This window comes from Onychomys torridus, chromosome 16, assembly GCF_903995425.1.
Source record: "Onychomys torridus chromosome 16, mOncTor1.1, whole genome shotgun sequence".
In the NCBI taxonomy this organism is placed as follows: Eukaryota; Metazoa; Chordata; class Mammalia; order Rodentia; family Cricetidae; genus Onychomys; species Onychomys torridus.
In genome coordinates, this window is record NC_050458.1 from 67,086,243 (window position 1) to 67,102,826 (window position 16,584).

Here is a 16,584-nt window from a genome sequence, read left to right on the forward strand (position 1 = left end):
ATGTAGCCCAAGTTGGTTTTAAACTCTCAGTAATTCTCCTGCCTCAGCCTTCCAAGTGCAAGGATTACCTAAGCCACCATGTCATGGTAGGAAGTCTTCTCCAATAACATGACATTTGAAAAGAAAAGTGGAGGAGGTAACTATCTGTCGTAGAACCTTGCAGGAAGCAGTGTGCAGAGGCCCAGGTGGGAGCAAGTGTAGACAGAGCAGTGGCCAGGGTCGTGGAGCATGAGGTCATGGAAGCAGCAAAAAGCCCCGGGACAGATGCATTTGTACACCATCAGAAAGATTTTGACTTCCATCTTTAGTGCAAAGGGAAGCCATTGGAGGGTCTCCAGGACATAAAATTGAGGCTGAAGAAAACTTAACAAACATCGCAAGATAAAGCAGTTCCTAGGTAGCAGGAGGTGGGAGCTGAGCTCCAGGGCTGAAGTTTTTTAACTCTATGCGGCCAGTGAACCTTTAGCCCTTTCTTTCTGCATTCGGACACTGCTCTCCTCCGAGTTCACAGCGAGGCTTGGCTAAGCTGGTAAAGTGAGATGGGAACCTCCATCTATGTGCAGCCTGGAGTCCAAGTTCTTTACACCACACCGCCTCCCTCAGGTGTCTGGACAATACTGACTGGTGGCCGGGAGGTCATTACGCAAGAGGCGAACCCTGGAGTAGCCTGGGCTTAGGGCAGTGGAGTTCATTAGCAAGCGGTGGCCGCTGGCTCGGAGGGAAACAGAGAAGACACGTTTTCATCTGGGATGACCCCGCGGGTATCCGCGAGCTGGAGGAACCCATGTCACCGAACACCACGCCACCAGACACCGCGAGCCTCTGCGGTCGCTAGCCCGGGACCGGCTCTTGGGCTCCAGGGCGGGGTCAAGGGGGCGGGGCGGGGCTTCAGCGCCGCGCCCCCGTCACGTGACGGGGCCATCATGGCGGCGGCCACGGGCCAGCCCGGCTCCCGGAAGCAGGCTGTGAGGGGCGGGCGCGCTGCTGGAACCCGAACGGAGCCGGAGCCAGTGCGGGGAGGGTGGCCCGGCGGCCTGGAGCCGGACGTGTCCGGGGCGTCCCCGCAGACCGGGGCAGCAGGTGAGACGGGCGAAGCGTGAGCGTGTGAGGGGACGCCGGGCTGGGGCTAGGGGGCGCAGGGGGATAGCGTGACCCGCAGACGGGGAACCTGCCGTGCACGCGCGTGACCGTGAAGCGATGGGAGAGGCCGGCGCGGGCGGAAGGAAGGGATGCTCGGGATAGATGTGGAGCCGCCGAGCTCCAAAACTGGCTCATCAGCGAGGATGGGAGGTGACAGAAGGAGCGTACGGAAGCTACCATGGAGAAGGGCAGCAGCCCCTTTAGAACCTGCGGGACCGGGGTTACTGAAAGGAGTCCCACCTTGCTGTGCCGGGCCAGGGTGGGGCGAGTGCGCTGGCCTCTCCCTATCTCACCCGTCCGTGCCCCACAGAGGCCTGGGAGATAACCACTCCTCTCACCCACCCGACTGGTCCCTCCGGTCTCAGCTCTTTGGGGGAGTGGAATTGACAGTGGAGTTGGGTGGAGCTGCCTTCTGCTGAGACACCTGACCAACCCCTTGACGGTGCTACCTAGACTATGGATGTGACTATGACCAACGCTCTCTCCCCAGGTCGTCCGGGGGCCCACCATGCTGGTGACTGCCTACCTGTCTTTTGTGGGCCTCCTGGCCTCCTGCTTGGGCCTGGAGCTGTCAAGATGCCGAGCCAAGCCCCCTGGAAGGGCTTGCAGCAACCCCTCCTTCCTTCAGTTTCAACTAGACTTCTATCAAGTCTACTTTCTGGCCCTGGCAGCAGACTGGCTTCAAGCCCCCTACCTGTATAAACTCTATCAGCATTACCATTTCTTGGAGGGCCAGATTGCTATCCTCTATGTCTGTGGCCTTGCCTCCACAGTCCTCTTTGGCCTGGTGGCCTCCTCCCTTGTGGACTGGCTGGGTCGTAAGAAGTCTTGTGTCCTTTTCTCCCTCACTTATTCTCTGTGTTGCTTAACCAAGCTCTCTCAAGACTACTTTGTGCTGCTGGTGGGCCGAGCCCTTGGTGGACTGTCCACTGCTCTCCTCTTCTCAGCCTTTGAGGCCTGGTACGTCCATGAGCATGTGGAGCGGCATGACTTCCCTGCCGAGTGGATCCCAGCTACCTTTGCCCGAGCTGCCTTCTGGAACCATGTGCTGGCTGTGGCAGCAGGTGTGGCAGCTGAGGCTGTGGCTGGTTGGATGGGGCTGGGTCCTGTAGCACCCTTTGTGGTCGCCATCCCTCTTCTGGCTCTGGCAGGGGCCTTGGCCCTTCGCCACTGGGGAGAGAATTATGACCGTCAGCGTGCCTTCTCCAAGACCTGTGCTGGAGGCCTACGCTGCCTCCTGTCTGACCGCCGCGTGTTGCTGCTGGGCATCATACAAGCCCTGTTTGAGAGTGTCATCTTCATCTTTGTCTTCCTCTGGACACCTGTGCTGGACCCACATGGGGCCCCACTGGGCATTGTGTTCTCTAGCTTCATGGCTGCCAGCCTGCTGGGTTCTTCCCTGTACCGCATCGCCACCTCCAAGAGGTACCACCTTCAGCCCATGCACCTGCTTTCCCTTGCCGTCCTCATTGTGGTCTTCTCTCTCTTCATGTTGACTTTCTCTACCAGCCCAGGCCAAGAAAATCCCGTGGAATCCTTCATCGCTTTTCTACTTATTGAGTTGGCCTGCGGGCTCTACTTTCCCAGCATGAGCTTTCTTCGAAGGAAAGTGATCCCTGAGACAGAGCAGGCTGGTGTTCTCAACTGGTTCCGAGTGCCCCTGCACCTACTGGCCTGTCTAGGGCTCCTTGTCCTCCATGACAGTGACCGAAAAACTGGCACGAGGAACATGTTCAGTATCTGTTCCGCCGTCATGGTGATGGCCCTGTTGGCAGTGGTGGGACTCTTCACGGTGGTGAGGCATGATGCTGAGCTGCGGGTGCCCTCACCCACAGGGGAGCCCTATGCCCCTGAGCTTTGATTTTTTCCAGGACAAGGGGCCTGGGATGGACTCTGGAATCCCGCCTACCCACCTGTGTGACTCACTTTGTGACTCTGTCCTGCAGCCCCTCTTGCCAGTGCTTTGTATTGGGAAGGGCATGGGGGTGAGGGACTGGAAAGGTGCCAAAAGTGGACTGTGTGATTCCTTTCCCCCTTGCTGTATAAAAATAAACACTTTCAATGGATCATTGATTGGATTTGCTATACCCATCTCTGTTTCTGGTGAGGGGCAAATGGAGATTTTGAGATAGAGATGAGATTACCGGCAGACACTTTCTATTTCTAACGTCTTCAACCAGTCAGCCAGAGCTGTGAAATGCCTCTCAGCACAACTGGGTAGAAAGGACCAGAAGCTCTTAAACCCTTCATTCTCTTGACTGGGCCAGGTACCCTCTCCAGTTGTCAAGCAAAATCCTTGGTCCACATGCAGGGGAAGATGATCTCTTGAAGCTGGGGTTACAGGCATGTGCAGGATGCTCAACTGGTTACATGATGCTAAGATCTGGACTCTAGTCCTCATGATTATGCAGCAAGGGCTTTTAACCACTGAGCCATCTCTCTAGCCCCAAAGGGGGAAGATGATCTTTGAACATGTGTCCACAGCTCCAAATATCAGGCTGTTGAACAAAGATTCCAGGTTTGGGCTACTGTACTGCAGTGACTACCCCATTAGGACACACTTGGGTCTTTCCTGTAGGAAATAAGCTTGTTATGAACATGCATGCTTGCCTCCCTTCAGCCTTTGTGACTACAAATGCTCCATTGGTTCAGGGCCATCTGGGCCTAGGAGGTCCTGTGTCCCTTCATGAAACATAAGCAAAGGGCTGCCAAGAAGAGAGTGGTAAAGGACTGAGGGACTGGGACATCTTGTCTGTACCTGATTCTTCCCCGCCCAGCCTGAGTGAAGGCTACTAAGTCATCAGGGCAGGAAATACGACCAGTGGGAACACCAGTTTTGTGGGCTCCTCCCTGCCTCGCCTCTGATTGTATCTGTCTTTCCTCCTCCCAACAGAACCTGGGCTTCTCAAGGGAAACGGAGCCTGGTTTAAGAAGGGTGGGGATGGAGGGAGAGTAGTTCAAGGGTGTGTCTTGGAATGTGCTTGAGATGGGCATGGGGGACCCACCTGTTCTGGAAAGGAATTAACTACCTTTCCTTGGGTCTTAGAAAAAATTCAGGATGTTCCAGGTCCTGTAAGTGCCAGCCTGTGTGGAGAGATAGCATAAGCTGATGGAAGAGTTTCTGCAGCCAGAGGACTGGAGAAAAATGGACCATAGCCCCAAATGCCCACTCAGTTTGGGGAAGGCAATGTCTCCCCACCCAGGCTGTGGAAGTTGAGGATAAGTACAGAAGCAGGTATCACCCCCCCACATCCTACCTCATCTCAAAGCTAAAGAAAGTCTGTTGCAATAACTTAACTTCCTCTTTCTGCCCCATTGAGCTGGACCAAGATGTATTTTATAGTTATCTGCAGACATTCTGTCTTTTCCTATCATATGGTCTCTTGAGGGCAGGAGGAAACTGTCTCATTCACTTGAGCCTTGCCATATGTACACACAAGTGGGTGCTTTGCCGATGGCTGTGCCTACTGTGTGTCTGGAGAAGAAACAGCTGACCTCCCATCTACCTAGTCAAGAATGGCTCATACAGAAGCCTATTAGAATAGATGGGAATCTAGAGCTTAGTTAATGATTTGGTTTTGTTGTTGTTGTTGTTTTCTGTTTTTGAGATGGGGGGGGAGGGTCTCACATGCTGTCCTGTCAGGCCTGCAACTCAGTCTAGCCATGAAGTCTCTGATGCCTGCCTGCCTTGCCTCCCAAATTACAGATGTCCATGCCAAGCTAGTGATTTGTTGGTTTTCTCTCTGTAGCTTTGGAGCCTGTCCTGGAACTCGCTTTGTAGACCAGGCTGGCCTTGAACTCACAGAGATCCACCTGCCTCTGCCTCCCGAGCGGGATTACAGGCATGCGCCACCACCGCCCAGCGTGATTTGTTTTATAGATGACAGTGCTTACCAATGGAGTTATGGTGAGGGTGGGGTTCGTGTTTTTAAATGATAAGGAAGTAGAGGAAAGGGAGACTTAGGAAGTTCCTTCAATTTTGTCCCTGATGAGCTTGTTTCAAAGGGTCAGATAAGGACATATTCTTCCGTCCAACTCAGTGTGCGAAGCTCTGGAAGGCAGCTTAGGGTTATCCCTATCACTGTAAACTTTTTTAAAACTGAGTACCTACTATGTGCTGTGCATTGTATTGCTGGTGGGGTTTTTTTTTGTTTTTGTTTTAGTTTTTTTAAACTTGACTTAAAGTCATGTAAGAAAGCACATGCCTTTAGTCTCAGCATGCAGGAAGCAGAGGAAGGCCAATTTCTGTGAATTCCAGGCCAGCTTGGTCTACAGAGCAAGTTCCAGGAGAGCCAAGACTACATAGAAAAACTCTTTGTCTCAAAAAAAAAAAAAAAAAAAAAAAAAGTGTAGCAAATGAGTGATAAACAGACTAACAGACTAAAGCTTCTGTCTTGTTGCCAGCCCTATGACTCTGCCATGACACACACTGTTTCTGTCCCTTGGGTTTGGGTTTTAGTCTTCAGCCTTGCTCCTCCATCCCAAGCTCTGCCTCCAGAGATAGACCAGGATGAGAGCATGTAGGCTACGGTCTGATCCATTTATGGTAATAGTTCATATGGTTCAAATGAGATGTTGATGCCCCACGAAGGTACACTACTTGAGGCTGCACAGTTAACTGATCCTTCGTATGGTCGTTCAAGCCTGCACTCGCAGCACTTGGGAGGCTCAGCAGTAGGATCAAAAGCACAAGGTCGGGCTGGAGAGACGGCTCAGAGGTTAAGATCACTGACTGCTCTTCCAGAGGTCCTGAGTTCAATTCCCAGCAACCACATGGTGGCTCACAGCCATCTGTAATGAGATCTGGTGCCCTCTTCTGGCCTGCAGTCATATATGCTGTATACATAATAAATAAATTTAAAAAAAAGAAAAGAAAAAAGAATTGTGTCTTTAAAAAAAAAAAAAAAGCAAACATTTAAAAAAAAAAAAAAAAGAAAAGCACAAGGTCACTCTAAAGCTTCCTAACAAATTAGGAGATAGCTTGGGCTATACAGCAGGACCCTTACTCAAAAAAAGAAAGAAAGGGAGGGAGGAAGGAAGGGAGGGAGGGAAAAAACCTGCCAGGTATGGCACACGCCTGTAATCCCAGCACTGGGAGGCAGAGGCAGGCGGATCTCTGTGAGTTCGAGGCCAGCCTGGTCCAGCCTGGTCTCCAAAGCGAGTTCCAGGAAAGGCGCAAAGCTACACAGAGAAACCCTGTCTCGAAAAAACAAAAAAAAAAAAAAAAAAAGAAGAAGAAGAAGAAAAAAGAAAGAAAGGAAAAAACCTTAGGTGAAATAGCACAAGCCTACAATCCCAACACTCAGGAGGTGTGAGGTGTGGGTAGGAGGGTTAGGAAGGAGTTCAAGGTCATCTTTAGCTAGCTTGAAGCAAATTGAAGCCAGTCTGGGCTACATGAGACCCTCTCCCAAAACAATAGCAACACGGGGCAGTGGTGGCGCACACCTGTAATCCCAGCACTCAGGAGGCAGAGGCAGGTGGATCTCTGTGAGTTCAAGGCCAGCCTGGTCTACAGAGCATGTCCAGGACAGCCTCCAAAGCTACAGAGAAACCCTGTCTCGGAGAAAAAAAAAAAGCAACAACAACAAAATAATAGCATCCAGACTCAGACCCAGTTGTCTGGTCCAAATCCTCCATTCTCTACCTCAGTTTCCTTATCTGTGAGATAGGAAGGACAACATGGTTTCTACCCTATTGGGCTCTTAGGAAGAGTAAATTAATTACTGTGCTTAGGTCCTCAGAATAGTACTTGGCCGACATTTTAAGTACTACATAAGTGTTTGATTATCTTTTTCAATGCTGGAGACGGAACCCAGGGCTTCACACATACTGACATCCTGAATAAGTGCTCTGCTACTGAACTGCACTCCCAGCCTCAGCTGTTTGTTTTTACATTTTAGTTCTCGATTGTTCTAATGCAGCTGAGTTTATCGGGCTTTGAGGATGCGAGTGACTGAATAGGCTGTAAGGGATGCAGAGCTTTCCAGCATGTCCCAAGGGTTGGGGGGTTCCCAGCAATGTTTATTCTTGGTCCTGGCCCAGATGGAAGAATTAGGCTATCCAAATGACCTTCTGCTTTGGGCGTAAGTGTGCAGCTGAATTGTCAGTATAGTCCACTTGAACTCCTTTCCTCTTCCTCAAGTGGGAAGGTCAGTTTGGGGTCAGACTTGATACCAACCACAATCTTCCCTCAAGAACCCCTGCTCATTTCCATCCAGCTAGACACAGAATGCTTTTCTATGGCTTTTTAAGTGGTCCTGAGGAGAGAAGAGAAGCATCCCACAGAACCACGTGGACAAAGAGACAGAAAGCCTGGGGAAAGACAAAGTACTGGTTCCAAGGCCTGGATGACAGCCTTCTTGGAGCAAGGGTGTGTACTCCATTTCCACATTGCTCTTCTCCCAACCCAATCCTGTGGTTCTCCTTGTCTCTCCCACTCCCCCCATATTTATATATATATTTATTTATTTATTTCTCTCTCTCTTTCTTTCTCTCTCTCTCTCTCTCTCCCCCCCCCCCTTCCTCCTCTGTTTCTCTGTTTTATTATTTGGGACAGGGTCTTGAACTCACAGAGCTCCACCTGTGTCTGCTTCCCAAGTGCTAGGACTAAAGGTATGCACCATCTGCCTTTAATTCTAACACTGGGGAGGCAGAGGCAAGCTGATCTCTGTGAGTTCAAGGCCAGCCTGGTCTACAGAGCCAAGTTCCAGGACAGCCAGGGCTACCCAAAGAAACCCTGTCTCAGCCGAGTGGTGGTGGCAGTGGTGGTGGCAGTGGTGGTGCACACCTTTAATTCCAGCACTTGGGAGGCAGAGCCAGGCAGATCTCTGTGAGTTGGAGGCCAGCCTGGTCTACAGAGCGAGATCCAGGACAGGCACCAAAACTGCACAGAGAAACCCTGTCTCGAAAAGCCAATTTTTGTTTGCTTGTTTTGAGACAGGGTCTCACCATTTAGCCCCCCCCCCTGGCCTGGAATTTAAAGAGATATGCCTATCTCTGCCTCCCCAGTGCTGGGATTAAAGGTAAATACCACCTGTGAGTACAGAACTCTCAGAGGTGGGAGGATTGCCTCAAATTCAAGGCTGGCCTGGGCTGTATAAGGAAATCTTGTCTCAGACAAACAAAATACCCAGCAAATCAAAATCATATAGGCTCCTTGTAAAGCTCAAATGAGAATAGAGAATTGTGTATTTAATATAAATATGTAATGAAAAACATGTAAGTGTTATATTAAAACACATTTGTATTGCCATAGCAATATAGCAGTGTATGTTGCTTGAAGCAATTGGTGTTATTTGATTAGACACACTGAGTGAGTCTTGCTAGCTGATCTCATCATTGTGTGAGCATCATAGAGTGTACCTACAGAAATTAGATGGACATAATGTCAATAGATGAGAAATATTATGGGACTCCCATCATATCTGTGGTCTGTCATTGAACAGAAAGTTGAGTAGTACATGACCAAATGTGAAAACGGTCAGATTTCATTAATCCTGAACATCAGCTATGGCCACTGTTAAATGTATTTCTGCAATCTAATGGTCCATCAGATTACATTGTTTGTTTGTTTGTTTGTTTGTTTATCTTTGATTTTTTTGAGACAAGGTTTCTGTGTGTGTGTGTGTAATTTTGGTGCATGTCCTGGATCCTGCTCTGCAGACCAGGCTGGCCTTGAACTCACAGAGATCCGCCTGGCTCTGCCTCCCAAGTGCTGGGATTAAAGGCATGCGCCACCACCACCTGGCTAGATTACATTATTATTATTATTATTATTATTATTATTATTATTATTATTGGTTTTTCGAGACAGGGGTTCTCTGTGTAGCTTTGGAGCCTGTCCTGGATCTCACTCTGTAGCCCAGGCTGGCCTTAAACACACAGAGATCTGCCTGCCTCTGCCTCCCAAGTACTGGGATTAAAGGAGTGTGCCACCACCACCTGGCTAGATTACATTATTTTTTAATTTAATTTTTAAAGATGTGTTTAAGGGGCTTGAGAGATGTCTCAGCAGTTAAGAGCATTGGCTGCTTTTCCAGAAAACCTGGGTTCAAGTCCCAAAACCCACATGACAGAGCACAACTATCTGTAACTCTAGTTATAGAGGATCTAACACCCTCACACAGACACACATGCAGGCAAAACACCAATGCACATAAAAATAAATAAATCTTTAAGAAAAGATGTATTTAAGATCTTTTTTTAGATTTGCTTATTTTATGTGTATGATTATTTTGCTTGCATATATGTATGTGTACCACATGTGTGCCTGGTGTCCAAGTAGGTCAGAAGAGATCATCATATCCCCTGGAACTGGAGTTGCTGATGGTTGTAATCTACCATGTGTATGCTAGAAACTGAACCCAGGTCTACTGGAAGAGAAGGACATGCTCTGAACTGCTGAGCCGTTCCTCCAGCCCCATTAATTATTATTATCTTATTATTACATCATTTCCCCTTCCTTTATTCCTTAGTTTTTGAAGGTTTGTTTGTTTGTTTGTTTTTGAGACAGGGTGTATCGGGATTTCTTTTGGGCCACCATCAGCTCCCCTATCATGATGCGGAGACATCATTAGTTATGAATTCTTGACCTTATCTTATGCTTGTCCCATGAGCTCTTATAACTTAATTTAACCTGTTTCTCTTCATCTGCATTTTGCCTCAGGGTTTTTTACCTTTTTTCCTTCTGTATGTCCTACTCTGTGTCTGCTGGCTGGAGGCTGCCTGCCTTTCTTTCTCCCTTGTTCTCTTCTCTCCCTTTTTTCTTCTCTCTCCTACTTATTCTCTCGCCCTGCCAGCCCTGCCTACCCCTCTCCTGCCTAGCTATTGGCTGTTCAGCTTTTTATTAGAACTATCAGGTGCCTTAAGCAGGCAAGGTGAAATAGCAGCACGTCTTTACATAGTTAAACAAATGCAGCATAAACAAATGTAACTCATCTTTATGTCCTTAAACAAATGCAGCAATAAACAAATGTAACACATCTTTACATGGTTAAACACATGCAGCATAAACAATTGTAATGCATCTTTGCCTAGTTAAAGAAAATTCCGTAACAAAAGGATTTCTCTGTATAGCCCTGGCTGTATTGGAACTCACACTGTAGAACAGTTTGGCCTCAAACCAAGAGATTCACCTGCTTCTGCCTCCTGAGTGCTAGGACTAAAGGCATTTGCCACCACCACCCCCAGCTACCTTTTATTATTTTTTTGAGAGACAGTTTTACTTTATACCCCTGGCTAGCCTGGAACACACTATGTAGACCAGGCTAACCTTAAACTCAGAAATCTGTTTGCCTCTGCCTCCCAAGTTCTGGGATTAAATGTGTGTGCCACCATACCTGGCAATTATTTATTTTAATGAATTGAGACAGGATCTCATTGTGTGGCCCTGACTGCCTTGGAACTTGCTTTGTAAACCATGCTGGCCTGAACTTTGCCTCTGTCTCCTGAGTGCTGGATGCAGTGATTTTTTTTTTTAATTTTTATTTATTTGTTTGTTTGTTTGTTTGTTTTTCAAGACAGAGTTTCTCTGTGTAGCTTTGGTGCCTTTCCTGGAACTCACTCTGTAGCCCAGGCTAGCCTCGAACTCACAGAGAAATGCCAGGCTCTGCCTCCTGAGTGCTGGGACTAAAGGCATGTGCCACCCCCACACCACCCCCTGCAGATGCAATGATTTTTAAAAGAAAAACTGGATAATACTAACTGCAGAGATAGCTCAGTGGTCAAGAACTTGAAGACCCAATTTCAATCCCCAACTCCCATGTATAGAGGCTCACAACCACCTGTAACTCCAGCTCCACAGGATCTGACTTTTGCAGGCACCTGGACTCGTGTACACATATCTACACATACACAGAGATAAATAATTATAAAATAATACAAATAGAAACAAATAGATCATACTAGTCATTATTTTCTGAAGTGGGGTGTGTGTGTGTGTGTGTGTGTGTGTGTGTGTGTGTGTGTGTGTGTTTTGGAAATTGAACTCAGGGCCTTGCACATGCTAGGCAAGCAATCTTCCACTGAACTACATCATCCTAGCTGTGACATGCCTTTTATATTTTGGCCAGGCAGTGTTGGCACAAGCTTTTAATTCCGGCACTTGGGAGGTAGAGCCAGGCGGATCGCTATGAGTTCAAGGCCAGCCTCTTCTACAGAGTGAGATCCAGGACAGGCACCAAAACTACTATTTTCTGAGCACTGATTGGTGTTTTGTCTGTATGTCTGCGTGAGGGTATCAGATCCCTTGGAACTGGAGTTACAGACAGTTGTAAACTGCCATGTGGGTGCTAAGAGTTGAACCTGGTCCTCTGGAAGAATAGCCAGTGCTCTTAGTTAAGAACTGAGCCATCTCTCCAGCCACCACATGCCCTTTTTTGTTCGTTTGTTTTTGTTTTTCAAGACTGAATCTCATGTACCCTAGGCTGGCTCTGAATTCACTGTTTATCAAGGATGACCTTGAACTTCTGATCCTTCTGTTTCTACAAGTGCTGAGATTGTGGACATTTGCTAGTATTCCCCATTTTAGTGGTACTGGGGATTGAATCCAGGGCTTTGTGCATACTAAGCTCAACTGAGCTACATTGCCAGCCTATTAGCATGCTTTTCATAACTCTATGTATAGTTCTGAGGTTCAAACCAGCACCTGGCATTCTAAACAGATATGCCCTGCCACAGAGATGCATTCTGAGCCCCAACATGTGCTTTTTATGAGGCTTGGTACCACACCTTTAATCCTAGCACTGGAGGTGGGGTCATAGAGGCGACAAGACAACAACAAAAAACCTCACATTGTTTTTTTTTTTTTTTTTTCTTTCTTTCTTTTTTTGGAAATGGACGTGTAGCTTAGTGGTACAGGGTTTGTCTAGCCCAAGGAATGCTTGAGGTTTAACCCATAGCATCACAGATAAATAAATACATAAATTCTGTAATTAAACTAAGTGTGGTGCTCCAGGCCTACAATCCCAGAAGCATCAGGATTTTAAGCTCAGCTTCAGTTATACAGCAACTTCTAGGATGGCCTAGGTACATGAGACCTTGTCTTAAAACAACAAATAAGCCAGGTGGCAGTAACACATGCCTTTAATCCCAGCACTTGGGAGGCAGAACCTGGTGGATCTCTGTGAGTTGGGGGCCAGTCTGGTCTACAGAGCGAGATCCAGGACAGGCACCCAAACTACACAGAGAAACCCTGTCTCAAAAAACAAAAAACAAACAAACAAAAAAAAACACCCCCCCCAAAAAACCCTAATACAAAACATAACAACAACAAAGAAATCTGTGTATTTAGATTGGGTCCTATCCCCGAGACATAATGTATGTATGTATATTTAGGTATGTATATGGGTGTGTTTATGTATGTACATATGTATATGTGTATGCTATACACACACAAAATTTCTAAAATCTGAAATCCAAAGCACTTCTAAAGTATTCACCATTATAGGCTGTAACCCTAAGTATTTCATTAAATACATTTGACTCAACCGGTATCCCTGGTTCCCTCCTCCCCCTTTAAAGGTATTTATTTTATGTGTGTATATGTGTTCCAGAATGTTTACATGTTATTGATTATTTTTTGCTCTTTTGAGGGGCCCACCACCCAGCTCCCAAATAAATCACACACAGAGGTCTACTCTTAATTATAAATGCCCAGCCTTAACGTGGCTTGTTTCTAGCCAGCTTTTCTTAACTTTAAGTTAGCCCGTCTATCTTTTGCTGCCAGGCTTTTACCTTTCTCTTACTTCTGTAATCTTACTTTCACTCATACTCCATGGGTGTCTGGGTGTCTGAGTGTCTGGGTGTCTGGGTGTCTGGGTGTCTGGGTGTCTGGGTGTCTGGGTGTCTGGGTGGCAGGGTGTCTGGGTGTCTGGGTGTCTGGGTGGCTGGGTGGCTGGGTGTCTGGGTGGCTGGCCCTTAGTGTCCTCCTCTCCTTGTTCTCTTGTTCTTCTTTTTCTTCCTGCCTCACCATTGCCCATTCAGCTCTTTATTAGACCATCAGGTGTTTTAGACAGGCACAGTAACACAGCCTCACAGAGTTAAACAAATGCAACATAAACAAAAGTAACACCCCTTAAAACAATACTCTACAACATATACATGCATTCACCATGTGTTCAGGTCAGAAGAGGCATCAGATTCCCCGGAACTAGGATTCCAGATGGTCACAGAGGAACTGGGTCTTCTGCAAGAACAGAGAGTGCTCTTAACCACTGAACCCTCTCCTAACCACTGAGCCATCTCTCCAGTTCCTTTACCCCCAACCCCCACCTTTTTGACTTTTGTTTTGTTTGTTTTTCCAGACGGAGTTTCTCTGTGTAGCTTTGGACCTGGAACTCGATCTGTAGACCAGGCTGACCTTAAACTCACAGAGATCCACCAGAGATCCACCTGCCTCTGCCTCCAGAGTGCTGGAACTAAAGGCATGCGCCACTGCCTGGCCTTCACTGCCCCCCCCCCCCTTTTTAAAGGTAGGACTATCTCAGTATTTCTCTATGTAGCTCTCAATAGCCTGAACTTCATTATGTAAACCCTGGCCTCAAATTCACAGAGAGTGTTGGGATTACAGGTAATCAGTTTGTACCCATTTTTACAGAGACTGAACAAATTAAGCTAGGACTAGAATCTGGCTCCACTGCCCAGTCCCGAGTTCAAAGTTCTTTCCTCACCAGGCGGTGGTGGTGGTGGCGGCAGCGGCGGTGGCGCACGCCTTTAATCCCAGCACTCAGGAGGCAGAGGCGGGCGGATCTCTGTGAGTTTGAGGCCAGCCTGGTCTACAGAGCGAGATCCAGGACAGGCACCAAAACTACACAGAGAAACCCTGTCTCGAAAAACCACTCTTTCCTCTTTATATGCTTAGGATTCAGATGCAGGATTAAACTATAGGACTTAGGGCTGGTGAGATGGCTCAGAAGTTAAGGATTCCTGCCGCCAAGTGATGACCTGAGCTCAATTTTCAGAACCTACATAGTTGAGAGAATGGACTTCTACAGGTTGATAGTTGTTCTCTGACCTCCACACGCACGCCCACGTCTTCCTATGAGTACATACACAGTAAGTAAATCACGTGAGTTAAGTTCATTTCAGGAACATTTTGTTATGTGTGGTTTTTTTTAAAAAATCATTCATTTATTTATTTATTTTACGTTTTATGTGCATTGGTGTTTTGCCATAGGTGTCAGGTCCCCTGGAACTGGAATTATAGACAGTTGTGAGCTGTCCTGTGTGTGTTGGGAATTGAACTCGGGTCTCTGGAAGAGCTCTTAACCACTGAGCCATCTCTCCAGCCCTGTTGTGTTTTTAGAGACAAGGTCTTTGTAGGTAGTCCTAGCTGATCTGGTACTTGCTAATGTAGACCAGGCAGGCCTCTGCCTCCAGAGTGCTAGGCTTAAAGGCATGTACCACTATACCCAGCTTTGTTTTGTTTTGAGACAGGGCTTCAAGTAGCACAGGCTGGCCTTGAATATGATGTGTAAGCAAAGAAGACCTTGAACTCCTGATTCTCTTAGTGCCATCTCACAAGTGTTGGATCACATGTCACAGGCTTGCACCGTGCACAGCTTTCAGTAAAGAGTATGCAGATAAGCATGATGCTAAAATGTAGGAGGAAGTTAGTACTAAGACAATTGATGTCTTCACTGGTCACCTACTTTCTTCTACTTTACCCTACAAGGAGTATCTGGAAATGTCTAAAATCATTACTGATTAATTGACTGTGGTACCGGTTAATTGGAACCTAGAGCTTTGTGTATGCTAGGCATTTACTTTAATCACTGAGCTACAATCCCAACCCTCTTTTCACTTTATTCATTCATTTTTAAAGACTGGTTTATTTTTCATGAGTTATCTGCCTGCATGTACATTTGTGGACTGTATATGCCTGGTGCCAGAAGGGGTCAGGAGCTCCATTTCCATCTCACCCCTGGAACTGGAGTTACAGGTTGTTTGTGAGCCACCATGTGGGTGCTGGGAACCAACCTGCTCCTAACTGTTGAGCCGTCTCTCCAGTTCTCTTACTTCTTATTTTGAAATGGTCTAAATGAAGTTGCCCATGCTGATGACCTTGAACTCACTCGGTAGTTCAGGCTGACTTTGAACTTAAGATCCTCCTGCCTCAGGCTTACCAGTATCTGGGACTATAGGTGTGTATTAACAGACCACCTTGTAATTAACCTGTTTAAAAGAACTATGTTGTTCTTTTTAAAAATTAATTTTATCCCTGGGTAATGGTAGCACACACCTTTAATCCCAGCACTCAGGAAGTAGAGGCAGGTGGATCTCCGTGAGTCTGAGGCCAGCCTAGTCTACAGAGTGAGATCCAGACAACCAGGGCTACAAAAGAAACCTTGTCTTGACAAAGAGGGGGAAAAATAAGAAAAGAAAGAATGCTTTTGTCTCCTGTCAGGAGGTTAAGGAAGAAGCTGGCCATCTTGGAAATTCAGCATCTTTATTACTTAGCCATGGCCCCTCTCCTTATCTGTCTGCCTGCCAGGGAGTCTGTCTAACTCCTGGTCTCTCAGATTCACTACAAAGCCAATGGTGATACCAAACATCATTCCCCACTAGAGGGTAAAGTATCCATCCTCACTAGAGGGGCTCAGAGATGGCTCAGAGGTTAAGAGCACTGGCTGCTCGTTCAGAGGTCCTGAGTTCAATTCCCAGCAACCACATGGTGGCTCACAAACATCTATCTCTATAATGAGATCTGGTGCCCTCTTCTGGCGAGCAGGCATACATGGAGGCAATGTAAGGAGTCCGTCCTTAATTACGTCATCAGTCATCAGCCTGGGACACGGCCCACCCTAAAAGCGCGCGGGCCCTCAGTGTCCCTCCCTTTTCTCTTTCCGCTCTCTTGCCTCCACAGGATCTTTCTGGTTCTCTCTCTCTCTCTCTCTCTCTCTCTCTCTCTCTCCTCTCTCCCCCTCCCTCCCTCTCTCCCTCTCTCTCACAATAAAACTCTAAAAGGTAACTATGGCTCGTGACTCCAACACTCTCCTCCATCGATTTAACCAACAGGCAGAGCACTGTATATATAATAAATAAATATTTAAAAAATAAAAAATCCTCACTAGAGAGTCTGCGACGAGAGAATTGCTTGGAATTCAGCCTGAGCTAAATAAAGGTGGGAGCATCTTTAATCCCAGCACTTCCAAGGCAGAGGCCAGCCCGTCTAAGGAGCAAGTTCCTGGACAGCCAGGACCACGAAGTGAGAACCAGTCTTTAAAAAATACATCCATCGAAGGCTACTACACCTTTTTCCTCCCTAGTAACACAAGCCATGAGGGTTTACTAGTATTTTAACTCTTGAAATTTAAGGTCCTGCCTGAGCTCGGGAGATAGAGGAAAGAAGGAGGTAGGGGTTGGCCATCCCAAAGGCAAAGTAACTGTATTGGACTCAGCCCTTACTTGGTGGGGGGAGGCGAGGGAGGGAAATTACCGGAGTGC

The 16,584-nt window shown here is 47.3% G+C and overlaps 1 protein-coding gene across 1 annotated transcript; it reads left to right on the forward strand.

Moving 5' to 3' along the window:
* Positions 1-909: 909 nt before the first annotated feature.
* Mfsd5 (major facilitator superfamily domain containing 5) lies at positions 910-3,211 on the forward strand. Its single transcript, XM_036208213.1, has 2 exons — positions 910-1,080; positions 1,631-3,211. Exon 2 carries the CDS (start codon positions 1,649-1,651, stop codon positions 2,999-3,001), a length of 1,353 nt encoding a protein of 450 aa, XP_036064106.1. The 5' UTR covers positions 910-1,080; positions 1,631-1,648; the 3' UTR covers positions 3,002-3,211.
* Positions 3,212-16,584: the final 13,373 nt, after the last annotated feature.

What these genes read in the sequence shown, in the direction of transcription:
- Mfsd5 (XM_036208213.1), top strand. Translation starts at nt 1,649, where the DNA reads ATGCTGGTGACTGCCTACCTGTCTTTTGTGGGCCTCCTGGCCTCCTGC.